Source organism: Patagioenas fasciata, chromosome 14 (assembly GCF_037038585.1).
Source record: "Patagioenas fasciata isolate bPatFas1 chromosome 14, bPatFas1.hap1, whole genome shotgun sequence".
Classification (NCBI taxonomy): Eukaryota; Metazoa; Chordata; class Aves; order Columbiformes; family Columbidae; genus Patagioenas; species Patagioenas fasciata.
In genome coordinates, this window is record NC_092533.1 from 15,170,086 (window position 1) to 15,189,928 (window position 19,843).

Sequence of the window (19,843 nt, forward strand, 5' to 3'; positions counted from 1 at the left end):
CATTAAACAAGGGAGGACCACATTTCAAGGGAACAAAAGAAAATCTGATGTTTCTGTGCCTGATTGTTTTTCACCCATGGGAAGGAAGGAGTCACCCGAGGTGACTTAGAGCAGTTACTGCAATCACTTGGGGTAGCTGGAGTTCCTTGGACTTACTGGAGCTTAGGTTGAAAAAACAAAATACATCCAAAAATACATTAAGATTATAAATACTTAAACTGGTGCATATTTGTTAAAAAAATTAAAATAACTGGTTGCTTTTATAATAAAACCAAAAGCAACCACAATAGGAAATCATCAAGTCCATAATGAAATGTAACGTAAACTTTTTATAGGTGTATATCCTTGAGGTCACATATATTGTAGGACATAATGTGTTTTATCTTCACATTTAGTTGAAAAAAACCACTTGTTAATGACCTTCTTAATGCACACAAACACTCTTGCAGAACTTCAGTTGTCATTCCACAATGAATCTATGTGTTCCGCAGCTACTACAGAGTGGAATGTGTGTGGAAAGCCTCAAATACTGAATCTTGTACTAAAAAGCCACTCAAACCCATAACTCACTTCTTTCAGTTTGAAAACAGACTCCCCACAGAACATATCCAGTTAGAAGAACATATAGATTCTTAACGTGAGGGGAAGTGATTTAGATTTCTGCCATCCACAGAGTGAGCACAAAACCAGCGTCAACTCCAGTTTCTATTTTGGACTTGGGGATCAAAGAGCTGTCAACTAGGGGCCATCTTTAACGTGGGTTTACCTATGGTTTTGTGAAATAACTGTTCAAAGGGCCTAACTTAATTTTATTATCTTGAAGTCTGTGTATTTAAGATCCTGCAGAGGTTAAGCTCAATTCACATTTCTTGCACAGATTACCTCAAGTTGTTTTGCAGCCAGCTGGCAGTCAGGAATGTTAAGTAATGCTTCAATAAACCCCACAGACGCAAAGTATTCCGCTTACCTCCGTGAGGGAAGAACTGTGCATAGATCTGTTTGAATGTCTCTTCATTAACAACCCCACTAGGACATTCCTGTTGGAAAACCAAAAAAGAAAAAAAAAAAATTAAGAAAAAAACCCCCATCTTTGTAAAAGTTCATTTGCAAAACTCTACAAGCCCGAAGAGGACAACTAAATTGCAGTGCCCCGGTTGCACAGCTGAAGAAATTAAAATAATTCAGACTGTAATTTCACCTTCAGCATCTCGTCAAAATGTTAATAGTGGTGCAACAAGTCTAACAGTGCTTTCAGCAGTGTTTAACGGCTGTTTCATAGGATGACCTAGAAAGGCAGCTCATGCCTTCTATCATATGAAGCTTTCATTAATAATTACCAATAATGTTAGTGCTGGCTAACACTTCCCTGTCTGATGCCTGCACATATGTGAATTCATTAATTCTCAGCAGGATGCTGTAGCCAGATATCAGACACCAGCTCCCTAAAGACTAAGGGTATACGCCATACTCGTAAGTCCTTACAAACAAGCATTGGTATTAGGCTGAAAAGACTGGATAATTTTGAACCTGTTTATTCACTCAGCCTTCTGTAAACTTCTGAGCAGCCAGATTGTGCCCATGCTGACTTTCTAACCTGGCAACCTGTGGGGTTATTTTATTTTTAAGCTTTAGTACTAGAATGTAAAGGAATTATTTTTAATTTTTGTTGCTCCAAACATGGGCAAGAAGGTGGTAGATTTTCTGCCTTGAACTTCCCAACCTAATACTGAGCCCTACAGAGCAGCATTCAGGAAGGGAAAAGGGGATCCCTGCCTGGAGGGTCACACTTGCTCTGCTGCAGCCAAGCACAATCCAAGCTATTACGGTAATTTTCTGGAGAAGATGCTCCCTGGGTATATTTGCAGAGTCTGGACAGCACTTGAGAAAAGGGAGATGTGGTCCTCAGCTCTTCCCAGCAGGATGCAGGACCACAGGCAATGGAAGGGAGGGGTGAAAAATCGCACAAAAATTATCCCTGTTTTGTGAATCCTGTTTCCTTGCTTTCAACTCTTTTTAAAAAACTTACATTATTTGGACAATTCAAGAAACATTCAAGAGGAAATTTAGCTTAACTATGGTGCTTTACCACCCCCCACCAGCTCAGTGCTGTTATAACACATGTTCACGCATCACAGAGAGCCTCAGGCACTGCGATCTGCCTATGTGAAGTTTTCAGTCATACAGAATATTTCCCAGCTGACAACACTCTTCCTCACAGATTTGAAAGCAATTTTGAAAACTAAACTAGAACAAACCAATAAAATAATGATGGCACTGATCCTTTATCACAGAGCACAGAATTACTCCTGTACAGAGATACAGAGCAAACAATTGATCCGGCCACTTTTTCTACCTGCCATGTTTGATTTTGTAGATCTTCCCTTCGTTCTATCTTTTCCGGGCTGAAGCATCCCACCCTGAGAAGCACAGAAGGCACTGGGCATCCTTTGACCATCTCTTCTCTGCATCTTTCTATTTGCACCGTAGCCTTTGTGAGACAGCAGCCCAGCACTGCAAGCCATGTTCAAGATGTGTACCCCATTCATTCGTCCTGCAGCACAATGGTGCTCCCTTCCTGTCCCTCTGTTCTTTTCCTAATAAATTCTAATTGGGATTATTGGAGAAACAGGATGGAAACTGTTTTTCAGATCTTTTCAATAATGCTATGGCTTATCCAGTCTATTGACTAACTCTGGCTAGTTTTCAGGCTGCTATCATATTTTCCTCCTAGACTTACCTGCTAAAGTAATGGAAATTCATTTAAGAGTTCATTGTTCTGCACTAGCACAGCTAGGACTGTGCCCCTGTGCAGACTGAGATGTTGTGGTAGCACAAGCAAGTTTGGGGATGAACAGAAATGAGTTTGAAAGAGCACAGAGCTGCAGCCCTTCCATCCAAACACACTGCTGCCAATTGACCCTACCTGGAATACACCTGCCACACCTCACAATGGAAATCCCTAGAATTAATTAACCGACAGGTCTGGGGGTGCGTGTCATGGCCCTAGGTAGGACTGAAGGCAGGAAAGATTTGAGTGGTGCTGCAATTACAACCAGCAGCCTGGAGCTGCTAAAGACAAACACACACTTGCTGCATGTTACACCGCACTCTGCAGATCCAAGATAGGCAAATCCTTATTCTGGTAGCATTACAGGTTGCTGAATTTCAGATGAGCAAACTCAGGAAGTCTAAGAAAATCCCTTTGAGTTGGTCACATGGAAATCTGGGGAAAGATTCAAGCCTATGACTCATTTATTGACGAGTTCTTTAGATACCTTTTAAGAACAAAAAAGATTTTGACAAGAAATTCTTCCACCATGAAAAGCCTATAAAAGAAAAAAGGCTTTTTTATAAAGCCTCTGATCTGCCAGCATCACCTGCTGATGTGCATTCACTGCCCATGGAAAAGGACAGAATGAACAAGAGAAATCACTTCATCCTGTGCAAGTCAAAGAGGAGAGCAAGGAGGGGTACTTCAAGTGACATCAGACGCAGTTCTTTAAACACATACACGTTTGCTATTGAAATTAGGGTTATCAGATCTGAGTTCCTTTGTCCAATACAAAAGAAAACCTGCTGCCTTCTACCCACTATCTGGGTAGAAAAATCATCAGTGATTTGGGACAGATTTGAGCTACGCAAAAGATAATTTGTCTTTTTGTTCTGACAACTGTCCTTCCACTGGTTAAGTTTAAGCGTCCCAATTAAAATCCAAACCTGTCACTGTGGTCTTGATGTTGCCAGGGCCACCCGTTCTCCAGCCTTAGTGTTGAGGGCTTGTTCCACAGCCAGAGGATGAACAAAGTGGCTGGACTATCTAAAGCCAGTAGCTGCAAGACCAGATCTTGGGTTGTCACTTACAGATAAAACAAGACTTCCTGATTCTATACGGCAGAATTCCTGGTTGGATGAGAACTCTCAAAACATTCCAAGGCTCCTAACATAACAGCCACTGCCTGGTTTCTTTATCATGAGAAAAACAGTTACTTTTTCATCTGTTCTTGCCACTTCTAATAAGCTAGAAAGCATTCGAAGAAAAATAATTAGGTAATAAATACCATAAAAGTATTCTCCTAAAGTTTATGTTTCATAAAACTTGTGTTTTAATGTATCTTAAATAAATAATCTGATATTTATTTATGGTACCTTTTAATTATAGATCAGACCAAGTACCCTATCAACAGCCATTCCTGGGGAGAAATTTTCCCCTGGTCACTGCAGTGCTGCTACTCCAAGACCCACACCAGCCCTTGACAAACTTCAGAGTATTTGACCAAATTGTTGTTCTTTTAAAAACTAAGCCTAGCAGAGCACCCAACCATCCTTTCCAGCATAGTGCCACAGACCAAACACACTACGTGAAGGTGTATTTCTTTCTCTCATCTTGATAAACACAACTATTATATTCACTAAGAACCATCACTTCACATGCTTAAATGTGGTTTATAAATGCAGGGACTGGTCCCCTTGGACGTCTTCCACACTGTATTAATAGCCCCTGTCTACTAAGATTCCCACCCCACCACTAGCAAGCCGAAGAACGAAGTTCAAGGCTGCCAAGGGCGGGCAGAGCAGGGGCTGCTGCTGCAGGGGCTCTCCTCGCACAGGCAACATCTCTGGAGCAGCTTTGGCCACTGTGCCTGATTACATTTTCTGAATTTCCACGTGATCCTTATTGCTTCTGATGCTCCATCTGGAAGCCAAACGAAAGTTTGCATCAAAGCACCAGGAGCGCTGGGGAGAGGCAGCGCTGACGCTGATCAGCCCGTTTAGCTCTCTGTAACTGGATTGCTTTCAGACGCATATGCTAGTACCAATTCATTTGCACTTAATTGATCACAATTTTGTTTTTATAAGAGTCAAATAATGCTCAAGAGGCCTCATTAGTGCTACAGTATGACTTAATACAGCTGACTCAAAAAGAAATCTCTCTTGTGAAAAGGACCAGGTAAGCTTAGTGTCAGTTTAAATTCCACTGAAGATAATAAAGTTTTACCCATGCAAGAAAAAATTCTTGGCAGTATGAAAAAGCACGGTCCTACTCTATAACATTCATAAGGTCTTTCAATGGCAGAGGATTAGATTTCAAGTTAAAGAAGTGAGAGATGTTTACCTAAGAATTATTTTAAAATGTCTAACAAGAAGAGTAAAGATTTTTTCATATTGTTATCAAGCACGAGAACAACCCCACATTTTCAAAAAAGCCAACTATGGAGCACTGGCATTGGCAGCACGAGTCATGCCCTTGAATCTACCCTCTCAGACTTCTTCTCAAGTACTAAACTACAAAAGAGCTGAATCCACATTAAATATATATATATATATATATATCTCAAACTGAAGCTGCACTTGCTATTCTTTCTTCTGCTGGAATCAGAAATTAACTTTATTGATTGCTTTCGAAGACGTGCAATGCAGACAGGCAGGGAGGAACAGCAGAATTGAAGTGGGACTAAACACACCTTGCCCATCGGATTGTTCTCAGCTAACTTGGCCAGCTCATGAAAAGTACTTGGGGGGTACTCAGTTGCTGACCACAGACAAGACTCTAACACGTTCTTTGGTATCCACAACCCAGATTTGCATCTCTGAGCATTTGCACATCCAACCTATTCTGTTGCTCTTACTACTTCTTCCCAGTTTGGGGATATTTTGAGGATTATTAACGTATCAGAACATTTCTACCTTGCGCATATTGCTTGCTTTCATCTCCAAAAAAAGCTGATTTGTACACATAATTACATCTCATGCTACATCCATTACAGATTTGGCAAAATAGCCATACTAGAACAAGGTAAGAATGTCTCCAGCAGCCCCCCAGTTATTTAGGTTGTCTGTTTTCTGATTTAGTATTATAAAATTATCCCTTGTAGCCAACAACCATTTCCCCTAACAGCACAGAACCCCCACAAACTGCAGAAAAAAAAACAAACCATAAAAATCTCAATCCTTTTAAACCCATGAACTAAATTCCAAATGATGTAGTCATTAGAAACATGGTCTAAATGAGAGGCATTGAATTACTCAGCTCAGATCTCTGTCATTGTCGGTCATTTCATCAGTCATCAATTTGAATCTTAAAAATAGTTTCTCATTCCCCCTCCCTCCCATTCTGTAACTGTTGCTCAAACTTTACTCCTCTGGGGAATGGGAACTTTATTCTAATTCCAGTCTTTACCTATTCACAGCCTTTTGTTCCCATGCCAATATTGCTGTTTTGCTCAAACAGTTGTCTCTCCTGAGAGCCAAATCAAGGCAAGATCCATAAGAGATTCTGCCGGGTTTTGCCATCTCTGCTACCTTGCTTTTGCAGAACCACAGCCAAATAAATCAGACCAAAGGCCTTGCGTTGATGTGGCTCCAGTCTGACAGCAGCTATCTCCAAAGTGCAAAAGAGGCTATTCCATATAATGCAGAATGCACCTTGGGGCAGAAATAACTGCTAAGATATGAGTAAACTTTTGGTCGTGGCAACACGAAGTTTTGGAGGACAACAGCTTTCACAACTGGAAAAGAAAGAAGAGGGCAAAGAGAGAGTGGCCATTTGGGCAACCAGCAAAGACACCGGCCAGGTTAGCGTGCTCAGCTTCTCTGAAGCAGCAAAGGAGCTGAATATAGTGGAAGCCTCCATCAGTGCGGTGCAGAGACACCAGACCCGACCAGTGACACACTGGGAACAGACTGTGAAGGTTTGGAGGAAACAGATTTCAGAGACAAAGAAAGAAGAGGAATAAAAGTGCTGAGAATGATGACCCTGGTCAGCTGGGACAGTAGTCCAGGCACTGCCCCAAACTGTGTTGGTGGCTCTGGTCAAACACCATCTAATGTTCGTGAATATCCAACCCTCAGCTGCAGCGACCACAGCTGGGCTGAGCGGGACCTGGTTCCCTGCGGCCATCACAAGCGCTTGGAAATGGCTCTGTGATCATCCAGGTGCTGCCTCATGATTAAACAGGACCTGTGATCACTGAGAGCAAGCAGTAAGTACAAACCAGAGAGAGGAAAATGACTGTATTCCCACTGGGATTTTGAATCTCCAGATGGCACTGTAACATCACCCCAAAAAGCAGACGGTTCAGTACAATAGCAAATATGGTAACAGCTGAGTCAGTCTGCCTGCTGTGCATAATTACCCATCCCATTGAAACTATGATTTGCAGGCTACAAATGCTAAAAGCCCCCCTTCCATTTCGATTTAAACCTTAAATATTAAAGCTTCACACGTACTGCATGCATAGCAGCTGGAGGAAAACAGACTGCTTCGTCCTAACAATCTGACACAAAACAAGATCTTGCCAGCACTGCCAATTAATATTGAAACCTTCAGCGAGGTCTTAGAAAAGGGTTTATGTCTCAAGTTTAATGCACTTGTCTATCACTCTTGCTCTGGGAGGTAGTGCCTCTGTAATGCAAAGCGATAGCAAAGTCAGAGGGGCAGGGGGTGGCTGTCAGGTCTGCGCTGCGAGGCTGCCGCGCTGGTTTGCACCGCAGCTGTGGCACAGCCAGCTCCTCTCAGCACGGGGCAGCGCTCCCCACGCAGGATCCCCACCAAACACAGCAATCCAGGAGGCATTTCGGAGATCTGAGCGAAACACAGCGGTTAAGAACTCTGAGTTTAGTCTCCTGCTGTAGGCGACCATGTCATATTAGACTGTACGTTAACCTGTCAAACTCTGCCTCAAAAGCCATGTTTTCTCGCTGAGTGCCCAAAGCATGGAGACATGTCAGAACATCAGCCTTCAGTGGTTAGAAAACTTCAAAGGCTAAATGACACTCCACATGAAGGAAAGGCTGTATAGATACAGCACGTCCACCAAACGGAAAAATATAGAAAGCTAAGCTATACCTTGCCCTGCTTAGGTGAGCAGCGAAATAAAGGATGAAACCACAAGATCTCTTCAAGAAATCAAGCATATGTTGGAGATTTGATTCAATCCAACGTCAAGAATCTATCAAAAATAAAGGCACTTTTCAAATGCCCATCAGGTTTCCCTCAACATTGCCTGGATTTAAGGTAACTCAGCTTTCTTTTGGCAAGTTTTTACCCAACAGACTTGAATTCTTCTTTCAAAGAAATTCCAGCATTTCACTGTGGCGGTTGCAGAAATACTGGGGCTGTCCCACAAGACAATTTCAAAACAACCCTGTGTTTATTGAGCTAGCTTGATACGGATCTATTAATCACCATAAAAACATCAGCTGGCACAAACCACCTGGGTGACTAAATCCAGACCCTCAGGCAACCATGTAATGAGTATTCATTCTTCAAGGTCCATCAAACATCTGCTCCACGTAGCCTCAAAATTCCCTGTTCCTATTTATTATGAGGAGTCCCTACGAGGCAGCAGCAGGTGACCTGGAAGTCTGTACAGCACTGCTCATATCTGAACACGGCAACGGACAGCAAGAATTAAATACGTAACCATAAAACCATCTTCAGGTTATCCTGAAGTACTACCACAGCTGAGGAAATTGCAGTGTGCACACTGACATTTGGGGAACAAATTTAACGAGAATATTATGTGCTGAATATTCATCCAAACCCAGTTTTAGGCAGATTAAGGTGTCATAAATATTAGATGGAGAGGCAGATTGTGTTCATTTTGCTGTGGTAGGGGAGATCAAACACAAAAGCGCTAACGTTCAACGGGGGAATGATACAAAATGCAGCTGAGCAGTTGAGGCTGGTGGGGACATACATACTAGACTCCGTATTGTTCTTACATTTTTAAATCCTCTGTAAAGCACCTGAAGTTCCCTTTTAGTGAAATTCGTTTGTGCTTCAAGCTGTTCCAGTCCTTCGGGTCTATGGCACACTGTAGTCATTTCTAATTCATCTTCAATTTTATCTGAAAGAGAAGAGAGGAAAATATTTATTTTGGTTGTTACCTTTGCTTTATTAACATGATGGATAGGACAGTCTGGATTTCAACAACAACAGAGAAAATAAACCATCAACAGAACTGAAATGTATAACTGTTTTCAGCCTCTTGAAAGCAAAATAAAAGCCATATCAGTAAATCAATAGTTCACATTTCTTACTGGGCTGCCAATTAGCTCCCCATTCACAAAGCCGAAACCAGTGGTGAGAACAGAAGGGCAGGCAGCAGATACGTTGCTACAAAAGGCAACACCAGATATTTCTTATATAAACATTGAAACAGCGGGGAGGAGTGGGTCTTTCAAAGTACGAGCTCTAAAAAAAGCTGAGCAAATATAAGTGAGAGAGCAGACATGCTTAAGCATATTAGACAATGCCATTATACTGAGGGTAAACAGTGAGGGAAATTCTTCTGTGTACTAACCAGAAACCTTGCTATAAAGACACTAAAGGTCACTTCAATCCTAAGAGAAATTCAAATGATATCCACACTTGCTGAATCTGGAATGAATCCAGCCCACATTTCCATGGATTTTTGGGGGAAACAGATAAGCTGTAGAAAATACTTCTGTGCATTTGATTCAAAACAATGTTCTCCTGCAAAGAAGAAAAATACTGAAGACGTATCGCATCCTGTATTACTGTAATCTCACCTCTTTTCTGATGCATGGTTTTACCTGTCAAGCCTATTTCCCCAGCAGTCTAGGTAATGCTTAAAGATATACAGACGCTTAGTTTATGTCAATTTGAGATTCTTTGAACTTCGAGGACCAGATGCAGGTTTCACAGCTGACATGAAAATCCCATCGACATCCAGAAGTTGCTTGGCATAAAAGCTAACACTCTCCTTATTATCAAAACTGCACAGTTTTTGCTCTGTAAAAATGTTTTAGTTTATTTGGCTCAATTATAATACAGTGATTCCTGCAAGACAAGGATTTCACAAGAAATGTGAAAAGAAATGGATTTGCTCTGAATACAGGAAAGGCGTGAATTCAGAGGACACTGGCTCCGTGAAAGAACAGACCAGAATAAAGCTATCTTTTCATAATTTATTCTGTACACATATATGAAGGTTATTAAGGGAGGACACATATAAGCGAGTGACAATGGTTAATTAACAGTGGTTGTTTCAGTAGTAAGAAATCAGTTTGAAATATTGGTGAATTCAGGATGAGCCATCCTCCTTAATCCTCTGTGTCTGGAGTTTCCGTCAGCATTTGTGGGGCTTGAGCAGCGAAAATACATGGCTGAATATTGTGCTCAAGGGCCCTCGCACAGCAAGGCAATAAAGGTAATTGTGTGGGACAGGAGGGGAGTATCACAATCTTTATGATGCAGAAAAAATTAGTGAACACCTGGCAAGTGGCCAGAAGAGGCCTGAAAGAGACACCTTCTCCATACAAAGGGAAACAGAGTCTAGAAATTATAGCTCCTGTTAGAAGAAAGGAGATGGAAAATGATGTCTGGTGCAGAAAAAAACCAAACAGGTCAGGTGAAATAAGGAGGAAAAAGCCATTTTCTTTGAAAGAGAACACATGCCACAAAATGAAGGAAATCAGAAGCAGCTGTAGAGAGAGGAAAAAAGCAGGGAAGAAACTCCTTAAATAAGGGAAGGGAAATAAGTGGTTTAGAAAAGGAGAGGAAATCCATTCAGGAGGGAGCCAGGCTAGGGAGACTCACTACTAACCCACAGATTGTATAGGAAATACCTTGTTGTTTATCTTTGGTTAACCATAAGTTACCCAAAACCCTTTACAAAACCCACGTAACCCCAGCCTCCTTCCCCTGCATTTCCCTGCTGTCCCCCAATGCAATAAGCAGTTTATGCATGACCTTGCCAGTTATTTCATTTTTCCATAGGAAGCCATGCATTTTGTGCTGTGCAGTATATAAGCAAGTCAGGCTCTAAGCCTTTCCCTGCTCTGTAACCAGCTAAACACGCCCAGCTGACACTGACATCTCCTATTGACTGAGTCACTCTAAAGCTATTTAGAACTTCCCTCACTGTAAAACGCAAATGTAAAACACAAGCCATCTAGTCCTTATATCCTGTAATATAATTCAACAGAGAACGAAAAAAGATCTATGCAACCTCAGGTAAGTGCTGAGGCGAGTGAGGGGAGCCAGTTGTTGGATTACTCTCATACTTGGCTTTATTTATGTTCCTCCAATGTGGCTGCTCAGGTGGTTTCTCCGGAGGCAGGAAAGATCCAGCTGGGAAGTCACACTCTTTGCAAACACATTTTGACATGACTAATTTTTCGGTGGGTATGTTATTTGCCATATAATTCTTAAGCAACCACTTTTCCAAAACGCTTATTGGAATTTGCGTTAGTACTCCAAAAACCAAGTTATTAAAGAAAAAATGGAAAACCTGCTCTGTAGCTTTAAACAAAATCTGCAGAATTACAGCTCAAAACTCATGGTTCTTTGGCTCATCCAGATGTCCTTTACACAAGCAGACCCAAAATAAGGGTCTTGAATTTATTTTTTTTCCAAAATATTCCTGAATGAAATATTACTCGGTGAACATTGTAATTTAATAATGATGTATTGTGTTTTGACAATACTAGCCTCACTCAGTGAATCATTATTTCAAAAGAATGCAATTCATCTTCTTCAGCTCGTCCCGCAAGAATAGGCTTTTCCAACAATCAGTTCATGAGCTTTGGTCCCAGAGGGCAGATACGTCTATGTTAAAAATAAGCCAGATTATTGTTGTAGATTTTATTCTATTTCCCATGCTGAGAAATGTGTTTTTTGTTTGTTTGGTTGGTTTTTTTTTTAATAACAAACTGCAGAGAGGAAATTATGAAAAATTCATCCCTTTTCAAAGGGGCATCCTATTTTTTCCTTCCATTCTCTATTCCAGACCCAGCATTAATCTTTGCCTCTGAAAACCATCTGATGGTTCCCTGCAGGTTAATCCTTTCATCTGCTTCCTCCCCCATTCCCAAAGGAAACATTTTGAAATTTAGCAAAAGATCCCAAACTTGTAAGGCTTTAGATTTGGTGAAAGAGGCACTCAAAATGACATCAGACCAACAATTTTCCAGTAAAGATGCTCTAAAAATGGTAGAAATTGTTCCTTCAGTGGAACACGCCCTGACGCGACAGAGCAGTCCTGGGCATTGCTTGAAGCCTCACTGCAGAAATTAAATAAGATAAGGACTTATTTTGTCTCTCATTTGCCAACCGAGAGCTACTTTCCATGGTGTTTCATGAGATCTGTTTTAAAAGATAAAACTAATTTTAGGAGTAACTACTTCACATTAATAGGCCTTACAAATCAAACGTTCCCTTCCCTTGTGTTCACCAGATACTGACATTTAAGGTTTTCTCAGTTGTCATCCTGTATTCAAAGATTCCCGGTCACCTGCAGCCCTGTTCATCCCTCCTGGCCAGAGCCCACTCCATGTGTATGCGCAGACCTCAGAGCTGGGCGGACCTGTAGCCCCAGATCTAAGGACACAAACTGCTCTTCTGTGCAAACTGATCTTTTCCAACTCAATAGCCTGCATCTCCCAGATAGATTTTTTTTTTTTTTTTGGTCGTTATTTATTTCCTTTCAGGGTTTTCTCTTAAGTCAGCTCTTTTAAACCTTTTTCTTCCATTCTCTGGCACCCTATAAATTAACCACAGTAACAGCAGTGGCAAGAAAGGAGATTGTCACTTCCTCATCTGCCCTTTTGTCATATATAATGTATTTCTTCTTATTGACATTTTCATTATCACACTGGCTCAGTCCCTCCCAGCTTTCCTGGGATGTCGCTGTGTGACACATGAGCCCTTGCATTTATAAACACTGCAATTTTATTAAACTGAGTCTCACTTTACGGTGGTGAGTGCAAGCTAAAGTATATATACATACACGCATGCAAGTTTAAAATTTGACTAGGAAAGCATGATGTTAAGACACTCTATCTAATGTCATGTTCTTCTGCAGTTTTGACTTGTTTACAGCTTGCTGAGTACCTGAGAGATTAGAGCGTGGGTAACAGGCACACCACCGGTTTAAAGTTAATTTTATCTCCTTTAATGTGCAAGTGCAGGGATGGACCTCAGGACTGACCACAGGGGACACACGTGGTCACCTCCCCAGCACAGGGGACACTGTGACCAGCCGCAGCAGAGGTAGGTGACAGCTGGTATCACAGCATCCCCATGGAGCTGGAGCCCAGTCCTGCCCTGGGCCGGGGAGACGCTCACAAATAGGTCCCAATCGATTATGAAGAAGGATCTCAAAGCACACTATTATTTTTTTTGTTAGGTTAGCTGTGCTTACCAATTAGGTGGCTTCAAAAAACTGAAACAGGAGGTTTCTTGTGCTTGCAGGTACTGATAAATGATAATTAATTCCTTCTTTTTCACTCTAGCACTTGTTGAAATCATCCCTGGATTAATGCCTTGCACACCAGGTGGCTGCAGCAAGTTGCATCCCAGGCTAAAGATGTCCTGTGCTGTTCAGCTGGTGCAGAACACGCTTGTGAATTTGCTTTGCTGTTTTACTTGCAATGTATTCAAAACTGAAGGAATGGGAAGTATCACCTCCTGATTTAGAATTTGCCTCTGACCATATTTTTATGACGCCTGGGTCTGTTAGAAGCATCTCTAGTAATCATACTCCAAAGTAGACCAGGTTATATTTTCTCAGCCCATAGGATAGGCCATCTTATATATCAAACAATGTAAGTAGTGGCTTCACTTTACAAAGGAAAATAATCCTGACATACTTGCATGCACAGGTGTATTTTATGGATTGTTGCTAATGAAAGATACAGTATTTCATCTGCTGCTTGCTCAAGAGCAGAGAATGAATTTCAATTAGACTAGATCAATATTTTAACTGAATACGCTTTTGAAAATTACTTAACGAGGCTTGGTTTATACATTCTTCCATATTCATTCTGATTTTACCTTTTCTTACCTTTACAATTCGAAGATTTCCATACTTAGGCTGCCTGGAAATGGCCTTGTGCTTCTCTGCTGTAAACTTTGCTGAACAGAATTTGCATTTCTCCAACTCATAAACTGGAGTAATTTAAGTCAATTAAGGTAAAAGTTGTCTTATGCATCTATGTGCCTATGGACAAAATTGTTTCACCATTGAGGAAAACAGATTTTCAGCCCCAGCTGAGTGCTGCATCACAGACCCAGGCACAGGGAGTCAGCTTTTCCCTTACCCATGGTAAAGAAATTATTAATTTTGAAGGAAAACGACCTGCTCCGACAGTTTACCTTTCCAGATCTTTCTCTTCCATTGGACACAGGCACATTTATCTGCCATGTTACAGAAAACATTGTTTCAGCATCAGTCTGTCTTAAAAGTACCCAGGTAACAGAATGCACACCACAGACAGCTACACAAACAGGGGCACTGCCCAAAACCAGTGCACAGATGTGCAAGGCCCATTGGAGACCCAGTCGATGGGCTGCTCCCAGCACAGGAGTCGAAGCCTAAAATCCTCTGTTGACAACACATCTTCTAGTACTCACTTGAATGACCTATTTCCACACCAAAACACCTAACCAATATTCTTCAGATCCAACAATTGTTTCTGCAGAAGTGGAACAGACTAAGTTGGTCACAGAGAATGCCCAAGTTGGATTTGTGTGCTATAAAATAGGAAACAATTGTGATATTTACAAGCTGTTCTCTTGGCTGTGGCTTTGAACAGCCATTGGGCTCAAATTTATTAACCTGCCCATCTATCCTCTTGCTGGCAGATGCTTCTACACAAGCAACGTCTTGCACAAAGCACAGGATTGGTTTCATGGGGCCAAACTCGCTTGTGAAACACAATAAACACCTTTCCCACCACAAACACCTGAAACACCACAGCGTTTCCCAGCCCTCCAACTGATGTACCTGGAAAACGAGCTGTGGCGATGCCTCATGATATTGTTAGGGTTGGCCAAGGACAACCCAAGGCCTAAGACATGGTTTAAATGGACGGTATAAATGATGATTTAATAAAAATGCAAATGACCACGTCTCCTGCTTCCAAAGGCTGCGAGGTGAAAATCTGTAACGCCAGGCTCCATGGCTAATGGGAGGGTTTTGAAAACATGTTGCTTATAATAAATTCTCTTTTTGTTTAAGAAAAAACTCAAGATGTAAAACACAACTAATGTGCCCAGTGTTAATTGTAAAACTGACAAGTACTAGATTAAATGGGTAATTTTACAAATACAGCAGAAGGGGATTAAATTATGTGCAAGAATTATTAGACTGCATCATATGTATATTAAAAAAACATTAGCTATATTTTAGGAACAAGGACCTGAAGAAAAAATTAATTCCAATTTACCCACAACATCTTTGAAATTTATCTCCAGACAAAATACTTGCTTGGCCAGATCTCTTAGGAAATAGATCTTGCCCGTGGGAAAGCAATTGCAAATATTTGAAAATTTCATGAACAGGAATAATCTAAAGGCCTGAGTTCATGAATGCTCATATACAGCAGAACGCTATGGGAAGGGGAGCCAGGCGAGAGCTGGATTACAGATGCAAACCCCAAACACACGTTGGCTTGGGCATTCCCTCCATTGCCGAAGGCAGGAGCTGCAGGAAATACCGCTTTTGTGAAGGCCTTGGAGGTCGGTGGTTCCCATCGCTGGGGCAAAGGCAGCTCCCAAGCACGGCCCCGCTCCCTGGAACCGGCAAAATATTTCTGTGCAGTTCCTTGTGCTTCCGCCAAGACAAAACCCAAGCGTCAGCCTTTAAGTGACCCCACCTGGCAAACACTTCCAAACCGACCAGACCAACACAGCAGATAACGAGAATCCTATGGCCTTGCTCCTGCTGATGCTCTCAGAATGACAGCTCAGGTAGAACTTCAGTTTAAAAACGTAGCTGCACTTCTATGAGTCCTAAAAAAGGGTTATTAAAATCTGCTCATGGCAAACATCGATTAAAAAACGGCAATAAGATACCTACTGAAGTATCAAATATTAAACACATTTAACTGAATTTAAAGAGTCCTTTATTAAGAAATCATTATTATCATCATTCATAGAATTGTCCAGCTGCATAGATCAATTACCAAACCAAAGGGACTCTCCAGCCAATAAAACAAAAAGAAATTGATGTCTCCTTATCCACTCCCTTTCCCTGCAAATGATTCTTGGACACTTTCAGCTCTGTTTTCACAACTAAATCTGCAAAATCAAATTCATTACACAGTCAGGCTTAACAAGGGTGTTCTGCCTGTGTGAAACTGGAATAAGACCAGTTGCAGAGAAAAGCTATGTGAAAAACCAACACCTAATAAAATTCAGAGATTAAAAAAATACAATTTTAATATTTCTTTACTAATCCTTGCGATGATCTATGAAAACGTCACGTATAAATACTTTCTTGTGCCTCTATACTCCTGCAATTCGTTTCATAGTCCTACACAGGGAAACTAGAACAGGGTTATACTCTGAAAAAGGAGGTACAGGAACAGTCTGAGGCCACGGGTACCTCCAAAATGTCTTTCTGGTACAGAACTAATATCAGGTAAAATTATTCGAATGTTAACAATTCAAAATTTGACTTTAAATGTGTCTGCAGACACTTTTAAACTCTACTCATCATTAGAAATAGCAGTGCTTTAGCCATTCCCAGGGTAGGAGACAGCAGGGTGCCTGTGCAGTACACTGGACCTTACTTAGCACAGCATTTTCTTCTCTATCTTCCTTGCACATTCCCACCTGTCTCTAGCAACATTTATAAAGGAGACAAGTTGTTGAAATGGGTGGAAACCCCCTGGAAGATTGCTTGGTGCTTCTCCTCTTTTCCAGGAGGATGCTGCAGAAAAAGTGCTTTTGGGACAAGTGCTTTCCTCCAAGCAGTTATTCAAAAGTGAATATGCAAATAAACCTCACTAGAAGTGTTAGAAAATTGCTTCACTGATGATTTTTGGAAAATTCCCATTGATACCATCTAAAAAATTCACACGGAGAGCACCTGAACTGCTAAGTACTTGTGTTAGCATGTCAGGTGAGCACTGCACAAGCAGAAGGACTTGGACTTCATCAAAGGGGACTCAGATGCTCCATAGGCTGCAGCCTTACCCAGGAACCGGGAAATTCGGTTTGCTACCAGTGTGGAAATAAGCTCAGCCAGGAGGAACCTGGTTCCTGGCTTAAGAAAACTTTTGCTACAAAAATTACATGACCGACAGAGTCAAACCGGTTTAAATTTTACCTCTCTGATATACATAAAACCATCGGGCAGGGTCTAGGAAAAAAGAAAAAAATTTAACAAAAAGAAAGTGACAACCATACACAACTTTGTTAATTTTAAGGCGAGACTGGATAGATTCTACAAGTGCCATGGGGTCCCCTTTCACAGTGACTATAAGATTGCTTCCAGGTGTATTTTACTTCTTTTTTATTTTATTTTCTTTCCCAAATTGCCTCTTTCCCTTACCCCAAGGGACAGGAGAGGAAATCAGAGCTTGCTGCCCCCTGCATGCCCGTGAAGCTTGGGGCAGCACGTGAAGGGCAGCATGCACACAGTTGTGCACCCCTGCAAGCATCCATGCATCCATGCACCCAGCAATGCAGCAGTCACCCCAGCAACTCTGAGAAGGGATAAGGAGGACTTTGCATGCAATTGTTGAAGTCTGCTGAGAGGCAACAAGAGGAACTCAAAGCCTTCTGCTTCCTCTCTGCAGCCTAGCTCTTTGACAGCTGTAGACATAAAAAAGTGATTAGCCAGGATGAAGAAGTCTCGGATGGTCTGGAAGACTCTAACTAGTGTTCTTTACAGTCACCTGCAACAGGGTCATTCCGTATTATCCTCACGGCCCCTGGGAAAAAAATTCATTAACAAATTTGGTTCAAAGCAAAAAATAAATAAATACAAATATTTCAATATATGTATATGGCTTCCTATAGCATCAGGTACTTTTTATTGGAAAACGGGGTACACCATATGATCTACCATAACCTGCAAAGAGCACAAGAGTTTTGGTCAGAATTTGACCCCCTGCAGCTCCCCTGTCCACAAGTCCATCCAGCATCACCTATTTCCTTCATTCCATGTCACCTGTGCTTCCAGCTGCCCAAACCTCCCTGAACACACCCTCACCGCTCCGTCAGATCTGCTGCATCTCCCTGCTGCCTCCTGGAAAGTACCAGCAAACCCACCTGGTTTCCTCTCCCACACCAGCCAGCACATTTTGTCCCGCAGACAGTACATCTGTGTGCTCCCCTGAATGGACACTGGGATCAAACAGGCACCAAAGCTGATCAGTTCTCACTGCTGTTTCTCTGTAGAGGGGGTTACAGGAAAAGCGGTGTGCGAAGACTGTCTAAGCTCACACTGCACATAGACAGAGCCCTGAGACCTTGCTCTGCAGCTAAATTTTTTAGCAGCCCATCTCCACAAAACCCTGTAGTGCCCTGAACAAGCTGTGACCACCTCAGGGCTTGGACCTGAAACCTTAAGGCTGAGAAATTCCACCTCGAGTTTTTTTGAAGCCACCTGAACAAACCTCATGCTCAATACTTTCATCTTGAATAGAAAAAAAAAAGTTCCGAAGCGGACACACATTTTCCTTCTGGCATGTTGGAGAACGTGACTTGCGCATCTTGCAGCAATATTAAGCTGTCGGAGGGGTTGAACCTCCCTTCATTACTCCCACCTCCCACTCTGAGCTCTTCTTTTTAAAAAGTTTAGCTTGCTTTTGATGAATATTTGGGATGGGATGCTAAACCGGTACAGAAATAGAGAAAATCTACTCTCCATTAGAGAATTTACTAATGTGTCTGGCGGCAGAAAAGATCAGCAGAAGGAAATATGAGAAAGTGGCTTCCCAGCAGCATCACCTGTGAGCTGAGAAAATGCGTGGCCAGAGAGTAACGCAGAGTCATTGAGCTTGGCCTTGCTCACTCTGGCTCAGCTGTTTTCACCCTGAGAATGGAACAACGCAAGGAAAAACCCAAGACTAAGACCAGAAAACCACAGCTGAAGCTCCAGTTGGCTGCTGCAGTGCAAGAGCAGTGGTGATGCTGAGAACAACCACGTGAGACGATCAGTAACAGAACTGAATCCTGACAGGCTGACTGCTCGCCCAGGGACGTCATTCACAGATCGGCAAATACAGCAGCCCTCCACATTTGCCCCTTTTGAACTGAAGCTTCAGGAATACTTCCAAGAGAATTTGTTTTCAAGAGCAAAGAACCTACAACAAACCATGGACTTGAATTGTATAGCAGACCACAACACGTACTAGAGACAGAGCAGTACATACCAGGACCTTAACTGAAAGCTATAAAAACAATCAGTAACATTTAATAAACTCCTCTGTACCACATGCACTGTAATCACAAGACTTTTAAACCCTCTCTAATCTATCCACCAAGATAGGTTAGCAATAAATAAATGAGTAGGTTGCCTGAAGACACTCTGAATCTCCACTGAAGCAAAAGTGTTGAACCATTAGCCATGAAATCTCCCACCGGCAGGGAAATCCCACTTTGTGGGGTATCCTGAGGACAGGAAAAAAAATGTCCCACTTCAGGTCTAATAAGCATAGTTCTAAATTTTCATGTTAACACTAGCTGCAAACTAATTTCCATTGATAAGAACAAAGAAATGTAAATTCAGTCATTAGAGAAAGCATGATAATTAGTTTCCTGATTTATTAAGGGTGAAATTAATGAATAAAAAGAGCTAGAGCACATGAACAGGTCCTACTATAAATATTGGGCTTGAAAACATGAAAGTGCATCAGAGATGATTAAGAGATAACAGGAAGACAACAGATGTGCTGAAGAAAAAGAAATACGATCTCTTTTTTCTGTATCGAGTAACCTTGTGGGTTATCAAAACTTTATACTGTAGATAATACCTTCTGGATATAAACAACTTTATTCTTCCTCTTTACAGAGATAGGAGAAAAGCCTTTAAAAAGAGAGAGAGGAAAAAAAGCTTCCTGTAACAATATATTTTATTGTTAT

General features: G+C 41.6%; 1 protein-coding gene across 4 annotated transcripts in view; it reads right to left on the reverse strand.

Moving 5' to 3' along the window:
• The window catches only part of KCNIP1 (potassium voltage-gated channel interacting protein 1), a 374,244-nt gene that overhangs the window by 7,601 nt on the left and 346,800 nt on the right, over positions 1-19,843 (reverse strand). For all 4 annotated transcript variants that reach the window (XM_065849184.2, XM_065849186.2, XM_065849187.2 and 1 more), the window contains exons 2-3: positions 8,725-8,849; positions 968-1,037 (exon numbers count right to left, since the gene is read on the reverse strand). In XM_065849184.2, the coding sequence (XP_065705256.1) occupies positions 968-1,037; positions 8,725-8,849 (195 nt within the window). The remainder of the gene's footprint in view (positions 1-967; positions 1,038-8,724; positions 8,850-19,843) is intronic.